The sequence below is a fragment of the Tursiops truncatus genome, chromosome 1 (assembly GCF_011762595.2).
Source record: "Tursiops truncatus isolate mTurTru1 chromosome 1, mTurTru1.mat.Y, whole genome shotgun sequence".
Lineage (NCBI taxonomy): Eukaryota > Metazoa > Chordata > Mammalia > Artiodactyla > Delphinidae > Tursiops > Tursiops truncatus.
The window spans coordinates 71,910,949-71,929,407 of NC_047034.1; the positions used below are offsets into that span (position 1 = coordinate 71,910,949).

At 36.1% G+C, this 18,459-nt stretch overlaps 1 protein-coding gene across 3 annotated transcripts in view; it reads left to right on the forward strand.

Annotated features, from left to right (window-relative positions):
• Positions 1–18,459, forward strand: part of ASH1L (ASH1 like histone lysine methyltransferase) — a 213,205-nt gene that overhangs the window by 66,683 nt on the left and 128,063 nt on the right. For all 3 annotated transcript variants that reach the window (XM_019933568.3, XM_073806371.1, XM_019933579.3), the window contains one exon: positions 12,901–13,002. In XM_019933568.3, the coding sequence (XP_019789127.1) occupies positions 12,901–13,002 (102 nt within the window). The remainder of the gene's footprint in view (positions 1–12,900; positions 13,003–18,459) is intronic.

The following is an 18,459-nucleotide window of genomic DNA, read 5'->3' on the forward strand; positions in this document are numbered from 1 at the left end:
GAAATGATAAACCCCTCAAAGAGAAGAGGGTTTTTTTCCTGATTTTAATTATTTGTGAACTTTTGAAAAATAAAAGCTATCTTGGTGGAGCTGAGCATTCTTTAGTTTTTAACAATGTAATAAAGAAGGAAAAAATCGTAAGCTCTAATTAGGTTCATTCAACAAATTTTTTGACAAACATTTAATCAACAGCAGTTATTGAATATCTGCTGTCAGCCAGACATTGTACTTTGTGGGCCCTTGTGATATAATAGGGAACAAAGCACACAGGTTCATTGTTCTCATGGATCTTAATATTGGAGGAGATGAGTAATAAAAAAAATTGCACATTAAATGTCATAAAAATTGTGACAAATGGTATATAAATATATATATATATATATATATATATATATTTAAAGTCCAGGGTTCTATGGGAGTATGAAATGGGGGCCTAACTCAGGAAGGCTTCCCTGAGAAAGTGACCCTAGACAGTTAACTTGAATGAAGGATGAGCAGTAGTTAGCTAGGTGAACAGAATTCCACTTACTCATTTACTCATTCATTCACTCATTCATTTATTTATTGAATTCCAAAACATCTAGCATTCTTCTAGTCACTGGTATATAGTAGAGAGTAAAGACATATCTGGCCTCATTAACTTTCAGCTTGGTGAAGGAAGACAAACTATAGAGTGGTAAGCACATAAATAATGGCATAATTGATAAAAATGCTATCAAATTAATTAATATAAGTGTTAGGATACATAACTAAGGGGAGAGGGGTGCCTATTTAGATAGAGTTATTAGTTATGGTCCAAGGGTAAAAAGTTGCAATTTAAGGATGTGAAACCACCAAGCTTCCAAGCTGAGGTTTGGGTGAAGAGCACTTTTGAGGATCCTGAACTGGAAAGGAGCTTAGATGTTAGAAAACCAGGGGAGCGCTCAGAAGGTTCATTGTGGTAGGAGAGGGAATACAAGAGAGAGAATGGTGAGAGAATTGTGGTGAAAGAAAGAAGACAGACCACATGTTAAAAGATTTTGGATTTTATACTAAGCAAAAAGACAGAAGTATTGATTTTAAATTTACATTTTAAAAGATTGTTCTAGCTCACGTGTGAACATTGAATTGTAGAGGACAAAAATAGCTACAGGGAAACCAATTAGTAGACAATTGCAGTAGTCTAGATAAAATGATGATACTTAAGGGTGTTGGCGGACTCCTTCATGAATATTTGAGAGGTTCATGGTGCAGTGTACTGATACAGAGAAGACTAGAGGAGGAGAGATTTGGGGAGAGTACAAGTTTGCTTTTTCATATATATATAAACCTTGAGATGCCTTTAGAAACTTCAGGTGGTGATGTTGAGCAGACATTTGGGTATCTAGTTCTGGAGCTCAAGAGAGATGTTTGGGCTAGAGATACGGGCATTTCACTATGAGGTTTTGAAAAACTTTGGTGATATTATTCACTAAAAATAAAAGGATGTCTGGAAAAGTGAGTTGGGAACAGGCTCTCAAAACCTCTGAAACTTTGTAACCAGAGCACCAAGAAAAATAGTCATTCTAGAAAATACCAGCAGCAGGTAAAGATACATGTTAAATTGTTTAATAAGTAAAGAAATACTACAATAAACATAGGACTCTTTAGGAGAAGATGAAGGTAGCCTGATAGAAACAGATATAAAGAAGGGTTGAAGCTGCTCAGTTGTAGACACAAAGCATATCATAAATATGAAGTGATGCCAGATATAGCTGGTTCTGGTTTATTGTCCTTATTTGTCTCTTTCTCATGAAGGTTGGGGGAACCACACAATAAGCACTTGTAGGAAAATCTGTGACCATTTGTAGCCAAGAGGGTGAATGGGCATTCTGAACAGAACTACATTGTTCAATGGTTTACTGCATTTAGTTTGTGTTAGAGTATTCTTTGTTTAGCTGCTGACTTGGTGCTTCAAAACATTAATGTACTCTGAAAAATCACGTATGAACTCCATGTCATTCTGGTATTCTATTTATCAATTGTATGTGAGCTGTTTCACTCTACAGAAACATTCTAACAAAATAGACTATACATCTATGAATCCTCTGTTTATCTATCTACCTGTCGTCGTGAGAGAGATGATATTTCCCTACAGAGAATATAAAGTGAGAAAAGAAAAGAGCCTTGGACAGCTTTGAGGAATTTCAGTATTTAAAGTAGTGATTAAAAACCATCAGCCTTTGGTTTATATATGACCCTTTGTGATGATTTCTACAGTTTGTTTTTTTAATTGCTAAAATTTAAAAATCTGGAGATTTCACACAAGCGTGCAGAATTCTGCTTTTCTTTGAAAAGAAATCAGAACATCTGACAACAGTTAATCCGTATTTCCTGGATGACATCAAGGTTGGGTCTCAATAGTGGCCGCCCCTCCCCCCTCCCCAAGTCTTTAGTTGGGACATACGTTCTTCAGTTTTCCTCAGTCCTCACAGTGTCCTGTTGTGTGTTATATCTGGCCCAGTTCAAATATTTAAGAGATTTATCTGGCTCCAAGGAATATTGAGTCTGAGGCCCCTAATTTAAGAGTTGTGAGAAGGAGCTTATAAGAAGTGGGGGAATTGAGGTGAAGGTAAAGTGAAATGACAGCTTAGGTTGTTGAATGTATCATCTACATGGACATTAACGTCACCCAAGAGGCCATTTATAGGAGTCAGGGTGGAAGGGATGAATCTGAATCTGGTTTCAGGGACCTTGGAGAATGAGTGGCAGGGAAAGCTAGCGTATGCAGAAATACCTGCTTTATGAATAAGAACCTTTTTTTTTCCCTTCCTTTAAAAATATAACATACAAAAACATTAAGACCTCTCCGAAGTCACTGTTCTGACACCAATCCTTTGTCACCAACTGAGTTTCCTACAATTTAGATCAATTCTGATACTAACTACCTGGAGTTAGAGAAGACCCTACAAGTTAAGAGCAAAGTTTTTTGAAGACTGCCCCCATTTAAGATGCCAGTGGCAAGTTTCAGTGTCCCCAATCCACCCACACTTCTGCCCAGCTTGCTACAAGTTTAGGGGCTACCACAACCCCTCAGTTTTGATAATTTGGTAGAACAGCTCATAGAACTTACTGTAACCACTATAATTGCAATTACAGTTATATTATAAAGGATACAGATCAGGAATTGAAGAGATGCATAGGGCAATAGCTGGGGCGGGAAAGGGGACACAGAGCTTCCATACCCTCTCTGTGGAATCTGGGTGTGTCATGCTCCCAGCACATCATTTTGTTCACCAACCAAGAAGCTTCACCAGGCCTCTGTGTCCAGAATTTTGATTGGGGCTTCACTATATAGGTGTGATTGATTAAATCATTGGCCATGTGATTGAATTCAATCTCAGGTCCATCTCCACCCTCTGTAGATTGGGCTCACCCAGAGTTTCAGCTCTCTAATCATGTGGTTGGTCTCTAGTGACCAGCCTCCATCCTGAGGGAATCTTAGGGTTCACCTTAAGTCACCTCTTTGGCATAACAAAGACACTGCTATCAGGAAATTTCAAGGTTTTTGAAGTTCTGTGCCAGGGATCAGAGATCAGGTATATTCTTCATTATATCACAAGTCTAATTTGTTTTGTTAATTGATCTGTAACTTGGAATCTCTTTGTCTTCTTCACAGTTATTACTCTTTTGATACGTAGGTAGAAATGTGTCTTGATTTTCTAATAGGAATTTTTTTCAGATAGACATGAAAATTGGCTTACCTATCCACATAAAACCAGTTGAGAAAAAGATTTTTAGTTAAGGAAAATAATAAGAAAATAGTGCTAAATCATGGGATATCTTCTAATTTGGTCACTTTCAAGATCAGAATTTGTTTTGTTTAGGCAAAGCTTTATGAACTTGATTTTTTAATCTTAACTGTTATGATGGTCGCTGTCCCTTTAGTTATTTTGTATCTGTTGTTTGCCGGGTACAAGGAATACAAACAAAAGGAATAAGATATAATTTCTGCCTTCAAGGAATTTATAGTTAAGTGGAGTACATAAACATGTATCCAAATAGTTATTGATAGATAGCTCCTAAAATTGAGATACACTGTGTTTTGGGGAGCAGAGAAGAGAGGGACTCACTTAAAAGGAGCCAGGAAGATGTTTTGAGTTTAGTGTGCAAAGAATAAAGGGTGAAGACTATTTCTTATAGAGAAATAAGCTTTTTAGGGTTTTGGAGACATGATACTATACTTAGGTAACTGTAAATAGCCTGATATGGAACCAGGAGATGAGGTTGGAAAGATAGTCGGGGGACAGATCATAAAGCCTCTTTTTTATATAGAATACCAAGGAGTTTGGAGTTTACCCTATAGGCAGTGGAAAGTTAAGGGTTTTAAAGCAGAATGATTTGCTAAGATTATATGGATAGCACTATGATAGATGGATTAGAGAAAGATCAGTTGGACCAGTTTGGATATTGTCTCAGCAAAATATTATGGGGGCCTGAACTAAGATAGTGATAGAGAAAACAATATTCCAAAGAAATAGATTTTTTCAAAGAGGTGAAGAAAGAGGGAAGGGCTTCCCTGGTGGCGCAGTGGTTGAGAGTCCGCCTGCCAATGCAGGGGACATGGGTTTGTGCCCCGGTCTGGGAAGATCCCACATGCTGCAGAGCGGCTGGGCCCGTGAGTCACGGCCACTGAGCCTGCGCATCCGGAGCGCCTGTGCACCTCAATGGGAGAGGCCACAACAGTAAGAGGCCCGCGTTTGGCAAAAAAAAAAAAAAAAAAAAAAAAAGAAGGAAGATTTTAGCATGTCTCCAAGATACCTCTCTTGGGCAGTTGGTTGAATGGTGATGTGATTAAGTGAAAGGTCGCGACTGGAGATGGAAAATGGAGTTTCATGCTGTTTAGTGGGATATGTGGATATATGGATCTGTAGCTCAAAAGAAATCAAACATGAAGGTAAAAGTTTTAGATAAGTGGTTGTTTAAGCGAAGGAAATAAGAGAAGGAATGGTAATATGTAGGGTAAACACACTGGGTTTCCTAAGGGAGTTTGTAGTCAAGAGTGTCAGGTGCTACAGAGATCATTTAGATAAGGACTGAAAGTAGACAGTTTGCTTTAGCAGATTATCTTTTGTGATCTAAGAGCGATTCCCACAGTGGTAATTGTTAGATTTCTGGAGGTTAAGGAATGAATGGGAAATAATAAGGAAATTCAGGTGATTAAAATTCTTACAGCTTTAAAGTTCTTACAGCTTTAAATTTTGTAGCATTTCTGACTGGTTTATTATGTGCTCTTTCCTTATAATTTTGTATTCTGTCAAGGAAATAACTGCATCTTCTAGATCTGTACTTGTTTCAGTGTCACATAGTTTTCCTTCTTAAAGTATAAAAAGCATAACTAAATTTCATGTTATCTTAAATTGACCTTCTCAGTCTTCAGTTGATAATTTTTCCATACATAACTTGGAGATAGATTCATTATACATAAATTGCTTTCCTGTTAAAATGTCCAAAAAACTATTTAGTATACCGTGTACTCCAAAATTGTCAGTTACCTTCGGGACATTATTATCCTGAAACAGTTGGCCAGTGGCCAAAGCTGGAACAGTTTAAGAGGAAAGGGACAAATCATCCTTACAGAAGAATTCCAAATAATGTATGTAGACTATCCCCTTCAAGGAAGTGGAACTTAATTCCCCTTTTCCTGAATATGGGCTGGACTTAGTGACCTAATTCCAAAGAACAGAGTATGGAACGGGAAAAGTACTAACTTCACAGTGAAGAGGCCTAGCAGACAGCACCTTAAACCAAGTGAAAGTATAATTTCACCAGTGATGAATCACGATGGTAATATGTACCCTCTGATATAATGTGATTAGAAGGGAACTTCATTCCTGTGGTGTTCTTCCCAAAAACCCATAACCCCAGTGTAATCATAAGAAAACATCAAAAAAAGGGGAGTGGACAGAACATTGTATAAAATACCTAGCCAATGTGGACAGAACATTGTATAAAAATCCTGGCTAATACTCCTCATGCTCCTCAAGAGTATCAAAGACATGGAAAAACAAGGAAAGCTTGAGAAACCATCACAGATCAGAGAAAATTAAGGAGACTTGACAACTAAATACAATGTGATATCCAGATTGTAACCTGGAACAGGAAAAGGACATGAGTAGAAAAATTATTCTGATGTTAACTTCATAGTTTTGTCAAATGTACCATAGTTAAGTAAGACATTAACATTAAGGAAGGTTGGGTAAAGGGTATATGAGAATTTTTGCTCTGTACTGTCTTTGCAACTTTTCTGTAAATTTAAAATTATTCCAAAACAGTCAGGTTAGTTTTTTTTAAAAAGCAGAGTACGAATTGTCAAGTGAAACCAATCTCAAACTGATAACTGATTAAGGAAAAAATTTAAAATATTCTTTACTGTTTGCATTGAGTAGATTTATCATAAGTGTTAGTTGGAATAAAACAGGCATGTTTGATAAATTATGTTGATGGAAATTTGAGGAAGATAGATCAGGGGCACAGGCAGAAATGATAGATATGTTGTCCGGAACAAGGCATTTAACCTTTTCTCTCCTTGTTTCATATGTGGGGAAATCAAACTGACTTAATCACTCCAGCAGTTTTGGATTAAATCTCATAAAGCTTTAAAAAGAAAACTGGTCTAGTCATTTTATAAGTAATTGTGCATTTTATCATTTTATAAGTGATAGCTTATTTTTTAACTTATATTCTCTTCTATACTGTTATACTAACAGTCTAAAATCAGCTTGGTGCAAATAAAATTGTAATAAAATTATACTCTTAAATGAGGCCAGGTTTTCTGGTTTCACTCAATTCTGATAACTAATTCTATTTATTTAAGTATCTTTGTTAAGTAGACATGTAATAGGACTGGTGAGGAAGAGTTTCTGACCTGGAGTGTCAGATTCTCCATCCTTGCTTTTCAGCATTTTCAATTCATGTCTAGCTGCACGTGCCAGAACCTGCAACCTGATTTCAAAAATGGGTAGAGCAGTCACATGGAGTATTTTGCATTTATAGCTTACAAATTATAGAATAAAAAAAGTTATATATCTATATAAACAGTTATCTTGTCCCCCAAGAAAAAATTAGGGCTAAATCTTCCTTTTGTTTGGAAAAAGTTTATTCACTATAGTAGACGCATAATGGTTGAAGCACAGTATACTGAGTCTTATTTTATTTTTAACTGAAGAATGTAAGCATTGATCAGAATTTTCTGATTTCTGACAATTTCTCTAGGGTGGTGTGTAAGATACACCCGTAAGTGAAGTGTGACCGTGTGGACATGAAATCAGAAAATTTATTGTGGTGGTTAGTACAGTTCTGGGAATTTCCAGAGGAATTCCATTTCAGCGAATTATCTGATTTGGGCGGTATGAGAAATACCCTGATTGGAAGGAGAAAAACACAGGCTTTTTAGCTTCAAAATCACCAGCACAGTCTCTGAATCATTCTTGTACTGCATTTAATTGGTGAGTCAGATGAAATGTATTGCTTTCAGTAAATATATTTCCCACAATTGGAAACAGCTGTTTTTATCGAGGAACCAGTTTTTATCTCAGCATTCAGCTCATTCAGAAGAAGCTTCCAGAGCTCTTATGATCTGTGAACTATAGCAAAGGATTCAGAACTTAGATCTGGAAACAAAAAAACTTGATCAAAGATTTCCACATAGTTGATGTTTTACATTCACATTATTTTACTATGGTATCCATTTTAATTATAACCAGTTTTGATTCAGTCACTTTTTAACAAACATTGCCAGTAGTCTTGACTTATAAATAATAAAAGAAGAGGAATTTCTTAAAATTTTGTAACATGCTTTAGTTTGGGTGGGAAGGAGCAATTTAAATGTTAGAAATTAGTTTTAAATGTGTTATTTTAAAATAAATTTATATCATCTATGAACTGATTAACAGTGTCTTTCCAAGTCTAGCATACTTAATCTGTTTTTCCATAGCTTACCCAAAGATATTTATAGCATTATAGCATCAGACAATTTGCTCATTCAAACCATTTCCTAGTTCCTTGGGTCTTCAGTGTTGAACTCCCAACAGGGTGTAACCAAAACTCATAACTATTGTTATTAAAGTTTTAATAGTGGATTTAGACTAAAGAAATGCATGTTTTATCCAACCAGTTGTTGGTTTCATTCACTATGTTCTTCTGCTAATTTACATTTGGAAGTTCCTCATTTTTTAGCCTAGGATACTCAGGGCTTCAGTGAAGTAGTTAGGTTGAATCTTTTCCAGTGTTTCCTTTGTGATGTCTTCCACCTCTCCCCCACACTGTTATCAGTGGGAATTTTCTCTATTTACGCTGATATCTTTGCCCATATGACTGTCCTCACACCCAGGCATCTGTAAATGTACTATTTCTTTTTTATCTTGGATTTGTTTCTGTTCCTCCTCTATAGACATCAATCAACATCTCTTGTGACAAATCAACTTCAGAAGAGCTTTTTGGTTTCCACCCATTTTTGTGTATAATATAAAGATTTCCAGATTCTTATCCCTTTTAAACCTAGTTATGTTCTTTTTTGTTTTCTCAACTTTCTGACATTCTTATCCATGGTTTCATCTTATGGTTTTGCTCTAAAAGTACCATCTTTCCTCCTCTTTGTCTAATTTGACGCAAATGTTTCCCTAAAACCTGTTTTTCTCTTTAAAAAGCTCATCCAATAAATGGCCAAATAAAAACGCAGAGATCCTACAATCAAAACCACTTCCAAGGGTCCCTCACATTTCCAAGTTTTTTTTTTATTCTTAATTCCCTCTTTATTATCCCAATTAATGGTATTCTCTTTTTTCAGTTTCCCTCCTTAGTAGTAGTCTGCCTTCATTTTTACATGAAGGCCTCAACTGAAGAAAAAGAATTTACTTGTGGTAATCACCTTACATTTATGTTAAAGTCCAGTTTTATTTAGGTACTTCTTTTGTGACTTATCTTTAAGTTCTGTTTCCTGCATTTATATGTATAGAATTTCTAAACATGTTTCTGAAGCTGTCATCTGTGTGATGAGACATTCAGTAGGATTTCTACCAAATATTGAATGGAGGGATTCCCATTAATATTCTCTGTTTATTCTGAAGTACTTAATTATTCAGCTTTAATACTGTATTGAAATGAGAAATGGGAACTCATTTCAATGGGAACTCTCTGATACTTAGAATTGTATGTGTTCTCTGTGTATGTTCTTTGAGGAAGTATCAGATTTTCTTGAATTGGAATACATACAAACTTCCTGTCTTACGAGGAGTGGAGAGTCTTCACATATCCCTCCAGGCAGATCTAAAATGACCACTGATGCTGCGGCCATACCACCCTGAACACGCCTGATCTCGTCTCATCATAAAATGACCACTGATTACACATGAACAAACATTCATCACATGATGGAGACAGTAACAAAGCAGTAACTCCCTTAAGGAATCAGCCATGATTTAGAAGAACCAAAGAGCCAAACAGTGGAAGCAGAAAACTACTTTTTCCCCTGGTACAGAGCTGAACAGAGAACTAAACACTTTCTGGTTCTGACTCATCATTTGGGCACATCTTATTTTATTGATATAATCCAGAGCATAATCCCAACCCTGGAGAAGCTATGATGAAGAGTCAGTGAATTAGAAGATTCACTTTAGAGGAGTTTTTTCCAACCTTTGTAGTTACCTACCAGCCTTGGAGGTACCTATCTTAATAGTACTTCTTAATTAGAGGTACTTATTTTACTAGTACTTCTTTATGTTTAAGATAAATGCTTGATATTCTAGATTAGTTCCAGTCCCTGTCCTTTTTTAATTTTTGTTTTAATATTGAATGGTTGCCTATGCGTGTCAGTGACATGATTAAGTATTTAGGGTCTAAAAATTCTGTGATAAACCTAAGGAGCCAATTTATGTATAATAGTATAACATTTATGAAAACCTTTTGAATTTTTTATCTTACCTCATTTTGGAACTCACAACAACCATGTTAGTTAAGAGTCCTTTATTAAACCAACATTCGAATATGTTTACTTGTATACATTTGAATATGTTTCATAGCAGAGCCAGGAATCAAACTCAGGATACCTTACTCCATAGTTCATGTACCTAACATTACTACACTCAACTCTGCATTGCATTCTGTTTTAGGTTTTGAAGCATAAATATATTGGTCTCTTTTGAAATGGACATGCTAGTTCTCTGGGCAATATCTTGTTCTTCCCCATCCACCCAGCTGCATAATGGCACTTATAAAACAGTATGTTTCTGGTAGTGTTAGAGATAGTGTTTGCCGATTTCATATGATTTCTGCTATTAGGCCAGTTTTAACATGCTTTTGAACATCTTTAACAGATTATTACCTCTTGCATATGAGTTTATATCATCATTTTCCAGTCTTAAACTTGGTTGCTTTGCATCATTAGTTAATGTTTTTTTTTTTTTTCAGGTATCCTCATCCTCTTACTGTTCCTATAAGCAATGTTTTTAAGTGAAATAAAGGTCTAGATCTGCTGATTATCAAACCCTAGAGGTCTGTATCTTAGGGATACAACTTTATTCCCCCCTAAATATGGAAAATTGTTAAGGACAACTCTGCTCTGTATGAACAGGGAATTCAAACGGACTTTTTGAAATGAAAAAAGAGAACCCTCCTGAATGAAGTTTTATTCCAGTTTCCTATTACATCCTAAGAATAGGCTGCTGGCCTCCATTACTTTCAGGAAATGAAAAATGGCTCAGAAGCTAAGTGAGCTAAGCCATCTCTCTCTCAATTGTTTCAGTTTCTCAGGAATTGCTGTACAAAGCTGCCAATAACGATCTCCGGGGATCTGACCCCCATTCCACCTCCCACTGCCTCCTCTGCAGCTCCAGATGCCACCAAAAGAAGGAGCTTTGAAGAAAGTGCCTGTACCCTCTTTTACCCTGAGGTGGGTGAGGCCAGGCAGGGTGATTCTCAGGATATCCTGATGATCAAAGGTATAGTTGAAGCCTTCATCAAGACTTTCTTGAAGATGAGCAAGAAATTTGGGAAACGTTGCCAAATAGCCTAGAAACTGAAGACGGAGCTCAAGAATGGATGGCACAAACGCCACCTGAAGTGTAATACATGATAACATACAAGACCCTAAATAAGCTCCTTGAGGGCAGAAACTATTATACTGTTTTTGTCTCTCCCTCCCCCCACCTCCACATTGTCTAGCATAGTGCCAAACATATAAACTGTAGTCAATAAATGTTAGTTTATGGCTGAGAGAGAAGACTTTATAAAGTGCTCTCCAACCCCTTCTTTCCCTAGTTCTTAATCTAAGATTGTTTGTCCATTAGTCAGGAGAGTAATGGTAAAGGGAGTTCAGTGATGTCTCAAGCTTCTTGGCCACTGTTGTCTTCTGTCTTGGCTGTGTGTCTGAGTAGGCAATATTTATCTGTTCAGTATATGAATTTTTCAGTATTAATACTTAAAGTTATATCTTCACTGATGCCTGGGCTTTTACTTCTTAGCTATTTTATTGTGGTATTTAGCTCTTTAATGGAAATCTTATCTGAACCACACTCTAGGGGGATTTATTTTACTGTTGGTTTTTAAAATCCCTTTTGTATCTGTTTTTAAGATTCAACAATAAACAGTCTTGCTTCTTAATTATATCTTACTGTAGTCATCACTGTGTTTCCAAAGTAGGAGGTACTATCACATCAATTTCCCCAAAATCTAATTTGTTACTCTTGAATGGCAACACATAGTCTTATATCTCACCTAATCAGCGCTAAAAGAGCCTGCTAAAAGAGTATTTACAGTGATGTGATTTAAGCGTGATTAAAAGAAAGCTCATGGTTTACTATTAAGGGAAATATTAGAAACTTAGCTCCATTGAGTTCTTCTGTCCCCAAGTTGTCCTTTAGTCAGTCCGTTCATTAAGGAGTTAACTCTCATTTAGAGGCAGAACTTTAAAAAATCTCATCTTCAAGTATTTGATTTATGATACCTTTTGGGCCTCCAGTTTATATGTAAGGCTTTTTATTTGTAATGTTTTTCAAGTTAAGAGCGAACATTTCAGAGTGCTACTAGTTTTTTGACAAACCAGTTGACATTCATTATGTATTCTCAACAGCTGGCTTTTTAGGGTATAAGGAGTCTAATATCAGAGCCAAGTATATTTTATTCAGGAAATAGTCTTTCCTGAACGACATACTTTTCCCTTGAATAAGAGTTGTGTTAAATTATGCTGCATTTATTTGGGGTTTTGGTAAGAGTATGAGACTTTTTTTTTTTTTTAAAGGAAATGGAGTTTCTTTGTCTTCATGAACTTCTATGTATACAACCAAGGAACTTTAAGTAAGCGTTAAAGGAGGCTTATTCTATTCCATGTATAAAGTAATAACAAATTCTTTCAGAGTGTTCTCTGGATTATATGGAATGTATGGATTTAAGGTTCACCTCTTTTAATTTTCATCTTTGATTCTATTAAATAAAATGCGCAGGTCGGACCTGCTTTTCTCACATCAGTTGTTCCTAATTAATTGCATTGTAGGTTTTGTCAGTTTATATGATGAATTTGAGTCAATAATCAAGAGCAGGTTTATTATATTATTTCTAGTAATTTTTATCAATAAATATCTTAATATGTTTCATAGTATAATACATAAAAACTAAATCATATATTTTTTTCATTTTTCCACTAAAACTAGTTTTTCCTCTATTAATGTAACAGGAGAAATTATGTATGGGACCTGTGGAATTCTGTCCGCAACATCTAGTGTCATTTGTCCTTCGCTTAATGTCCTCTTATTGTCAGCTTGAAAGTCATATTATTACAGAGAATGGCAGTGGCAACAGCTAAAATATTACAGTTCTAACACAGAATGGTTTAACTTTATTTTTAGACTTGGATTTTCCTATGATTTCTGTCTTTTCCTGTCTCTCCAGGTTCCCAGCCAACTTCAGATAAGTCTTCCCAGCGACCATCAGAGAGCACAAACTGTAGCCCTACACGAAAGAGGTCTTCATCTGAGAGTACTTCTTCGACAGGCAAGTGCTATTTGTTTTAACAGACTTTGAAGATAATTTCCCAACTGTTACTTGTGAACAGACTTAAAATAGATTTTTTTTCTTTGGCCGTGCCGGATGGCTTGTGAGATCTCAGTTCCCCGACTAGGGATTAAACCTGGGCCACGGCAGTGAAAACGCCAAATCCTAACCTCTAGACCACCAGGGAACTCCCTTATAATAGCTTTACATTGTAGATTACAATTTATTAGCTTGCAGTATAATATTTAGAAAAAACAAACAAAAGTGGTCCTGAGATGTGAGAATAATAATGTATATTGAAACAATAAAAGTGTTCACCTTTTACCCCTTTCATGTCCAGTTAAGCATACTCCATGAGGTATACTGATTTTGTTTTTTCTTCCAGTTTTATTGAGATATAACTGACATACAGCACTGTATAAGGTGTACAGCATAATGATTTGACTTACTTATATCATGAAATGATTACCACAATAAGTTTACTGAACATCCATCATCTCATATAGATATAAAGTAAAAGAAAAAAAAACATTTTTTTCCTTGTGATGAGAACTCTTAGGATTTACTCTCTTAACAACTTTAATATATAATATACAGCAGTGTTAATTTTACTTATCATGTTGTACTTACATCCCTAGTACGTAATTTATCCTGTAACTGAAGGTTTGTAGAGGTATAGTGATTTTAATATAGTTCAGAAGGGATAATTCAAAATGAATAGGTAAAAGGGTAGGCGCACACAAAAATACAGATTTTGAAAGTTGAATTGAGGTAATGGGGCGTGTAGTGTAATAGGGGAGTATAGATTAGAGCTATTTAATAAAGACTTAGATATATATAAAATTATTTAGTAAAGTAATAGTTTCCAGTAGCATTTATAAATCTTTGAGATATGTAAAACAATCTGAGGTTGTAAGAAGAACCTCTATTAATATTTATTTCTAATCAACTTTTTAAATGTTTACATATTTTAAATATATATAACTTCTTCATACAGTATAACATACACTTTATACTTAGATTTAGGTTGTACTCTCAGTTTTCTTTTTACTGATAGTATGTGTGTTTACCAAAATAATAATAATAATAATGATGATATATATCTTCTGCCTTTACCAGGGATTGGAGAGTAGGAAATCATTTTTAATTTATCAGTATTATCAGGAGAAATGGGGAGTGGTAGTTTCATTCCCAGTAGTGGGAGTAATATATGTAAAGGGGAGAATAGAGAGTTCAAGAAATTAAATAAAAGAGCCGGTGTGGTTGGAGTAAAGGCAGTGACTGAATATGAGGCTGGAAGGGCAGGTAGGGACCAGTCATGTAGAGCCTTATTGATAACACTTAGAAGCCTTTGAAAGTTTTAGCAAGGAAGTCACATATCATTCCTTAGCTTTCTGTCCATGTGGTTTTAATTAGGAGATCACTTATGACTTATGGTCAGAAAATTTAATTTCTTCATCAATACTCAAGGGCTCACTGTCAAATTGTATCAATATGGTAAATTTGTTTAATTTTTATTTGATGATTATCTTCACCATATTTGAAGGTTTTTATTAGTACCATTGTGCCAAAGGTACAGTGGAATTCAAACAGCAATGGTAGTTTTGTCTCTCATAGTACTTTGTCTTTACACTGACTAATGCAATGACTGACTAATTTTGATGGTGTCAGCCTAAACCAGGGTTCAGCAAACCATAGCCTGTGGACTAAATGTTGTCCAAGGCCTCTTTTTTGTGCAGCCTTCAAGCTAAGAATTGATTTTACATTTTTAAAGGGCTGGTTTTTGTTTCTGTTTTTTTAAAGGAAAAGAAAAAATTATACGCGAGAAATTGTGTGTGTCCTCAAAAGCCTAAAGTATTTACTATCTCTCTTCTTATAGAAGAAGTTTGCCAACCCCCGAAAAAAATGAATGAGATTTCAATAAGAGACATATCTATGAAGAAAATCACCAAAATGTTTTACTTTAGTAAACTATTTATTTAGGGTAACTGTATATACAGAGCACTGGGGATACAAATATGAATAAGATAAGTTCCTGTCCTCAAGGATTTGGATATATTCACCACTTAAAAAGTATGTTAAATTCTATAACAGGCCAGTATACAAAATGTTATGACACACAGAGGAACTCAAGCACTAACCACTGACATACTGAAAATGTGACATATATACTACTATAATTTGAGTAGACAGGTGGGACAAGGACATGAAGTTGTAAAAGTAATAATGGACTATATCAGATATGGTGTACTTTTTTATTTGAGGGAATTGAAACTTTATTGTAGATGCAGTTGGGAGCTATTGAAGGATTTTGAACAGGGAAGATGAAAATTATTTCATATATTGTATCATTGAGAATAGGCTAGATTTTGCAGTGCTAAAAAAAATCCCAAAATTTCAGTGACTGAAAACAACAAAGGCTTTATTTTTTATTCATGCTGTATGACCATGACAGGTCTGCTCCATATTGTCTTCCCTCTAGTAACCTGTCTGATGGAGCAGCAGCCTCTATCTATCTGGAATGTTGCTTGTCTTATGAAACAGAGTAAAAGGCCACAGCGAAGCACTAACTAGCTCTTAAAATTGCTGCCCAGAAGTAACATATGTTACTTCTCACATTTCAGTGCCAAAGCGAGTCACATGGTTAAGTCTTATGTCAAGGAAGTATGGGAAGTATAATCCTATCAAGGGAGGAACAGCAAATATTTATGAATGATAATATAGTCTGCCACATAGGCATTTTAGAAAAATGTAAAACATTACAATATGGAGAATGGACTGTGGCACGAGAAATGTGTGAAGACAGTAGATAATGGCTTCAGGTTTGGATATATTAAATTTGAGCTGTCTTTGGGCTATTGAGGTAGAGATGTTAGATAGCCATTTGGACGGTGTGGTTTATAGTTTATGACACCTATGGTAGAGATACACATCTAGCAGTATGTAGATAAACTTGAATTTGGCAGTGAATGAGGCCCAGGGAGAAAGTGTAATTTGAAAAGATGACAGCGTTGGAGATTTAAGATACATTAGATTTGAGAGGGAAGTGGATGAAAAGATGTCAGTGAATGACATAAAATTTTTAAACAGTTTTTTTGTTCGTTTGTTCGTTTTTTTGCGGTACGCAGGCCTCTCACTGTTGTGGCCTCTCCCGTTGCGGAGCACAGGCTCCGGACGCGCAGGCTCAGCGGCCATGGCTCACGGGCCCAGCCGCTCCACGGCACGTGGGATCTTCCCGGACCGGGGCACGAACCCATGTCCCCTGCACCAGCAGGCGGACTCTCAGCCACTGCGCCACCAGGGAAGCCCTTAAATAGTTTTTTAATAAAAAAGGTAAAGAGTACATGTCATAGAAATCTCTTAATGTCAGACGTAATAAAGAGGTCAAGAAAGATTTGGACAGAAAGTGTGAAATGATTGGGGAAAAGTGGTTTTTGGTTTTTTTGGCTGCGTTCAGTCTTGTTGCTGCACACGGGCTTTCTCTAGTTGTGGCAAGCAGGGGCTATTCTTTGTTGTGGAGCATGGGCTTCTAATTGCGGTGGCTTCTATTCTTGCGGAGCACGGGCTCTAGGCATGCGAGCTTCAGTAGTTGTGGCTTGTGGGCTCTAGAGCGCAGGCTTAGTAGTTGTGGCTCACAGGCTTAGTTGCTCCACAGCAGGTGGGATGTTCTCGGACCAGGGCTCAAACCCGTGTCCCCTGCATTGGCAGGCAGATTCTTAACCACTGCGCCACCAGGGAAGTCCTGGGGAAAAGATTTTTTAAAACAGTTTGCAGGTAGAGGTAAAGTTAGAGCAGTTTGGAGGCTTGAGATGAGGAAAGGGGACTGTTAGAATTTAGGTAGTATTGGAATAGATTAGACCTCTTTATTTCCAGTAGTGTGGTAGATTAGATGTGCAGAGCAAACAAACTTCTTGGTACCAAGAACTAAAAATACTAGATAAAATGTGGAAAACATTTCTTAAAATATTTGCTGAACTTTGAAATGCATAAATAGAAAACCAGAAACTTTCAGAAAGCTTGATTCAACACACATAAAGAGCATTAGAGCTACTTAACATCTGCTTGAGTCCTGGTGGTATAGAGCCTGGTTATTGGAACACATTCAGGTATAAGAGACAAAGGACAAAGCCTAGAACTCCAGCAGACAGAAGTTCACATCAGATTTCCCTGCATAGATGTGTAACTCCTTAATGGTGACACCAGTGTAAGAGCAAATAGAAACAAATCTATCACAGAAGCTAGATCCTTGTTTCAGTTTTAGCTTTGGGTGGAGCAGAAAAACGAGTTTCTGAACACAAGCTCATACTCACCTTCTGTCTCTCATGCAGATTTATATTGCCTGTGAGACAAAGAAAAAAATTAATTAAAATTTGTTGTAGGTTGGTCGTGCCCCCAGTTGCCTTGCAGAGCCAAAGGCAAGCTTAATTTCCGTTCAGTATAAAGCTAAGTTTTTCTTGATCAATGTATCCTCCATCTTGGTTGACCTAGCATTCTCATTTACTCCAGCAGCCCAGGAATGGCAGCCTTTATTTTGCAATTGAAAGGCAAATAAATCAACCAGAAACTATGTATATTCAATTTCTCCAACTTAACATGTTAAAAAAAGGAAGACAGCAAAATCTGAGCATTTAACAGTGTATCATTACAGTGTCCAGCATCCAATCAAAAATTAATAGACATGCCAAGAAGCAAGAAAGTATGACTTAGTGGAGTAAAAATCAGTCAGTGGGAACTGCCACAGAAATAACATGTGATGGAATTAACAGACAAGTACATTAAAACAGCTATCTTTGAGAATTTAAAGGAAAATATGAATATAGCAAATAGTAAAAATGGAAGATATTTTTAAAATCTAATGTTAACTTCTTTAGGTGATAAATAATCTGAAATGAAAATTTCACTGAATGGGATAACAGCAGATTAGACACTACAGAAGAAAAGATCTTTGAACTTGCAGAAATACTAATAAAATCTATGTAAAATGAAATGTAGAAGTGGGGGGAAAAAAGTGATATAAAATGAATAGAATTTCAGTGACCCTGTGGTACAGTATCAGCAGGGCCAACATACATAGGATCTGAGTCTTACAAGGAGGAATAAAAAATATTTGAAGAAATAATCCTCAGAACTTTTTCACACTTAATGAAAGTTATCAGCCCATAGATCCATGAAGTCCCACAAATCCCAAGCAGGATACACAAACATACAGAAATCAAGGGACATCATTATCAAATTTCTTAAAACTGGTGGTTAAGAGAAAATCTTAAAATTAACCAGCAAAAGCAAAGAGACAAGAAAACACATAGTATACAGAGGAACACTGGAACGAATCACAGCAGATGGATTGTCAGAGATGTTGTAAGACAGAAGACAATAAAAGTAATGTCTTTAAAATGCTGGAAGGGGAAAAAAAACCTATCAATTTAATATTCTATAACCAGTGAAATACCCTTCAGA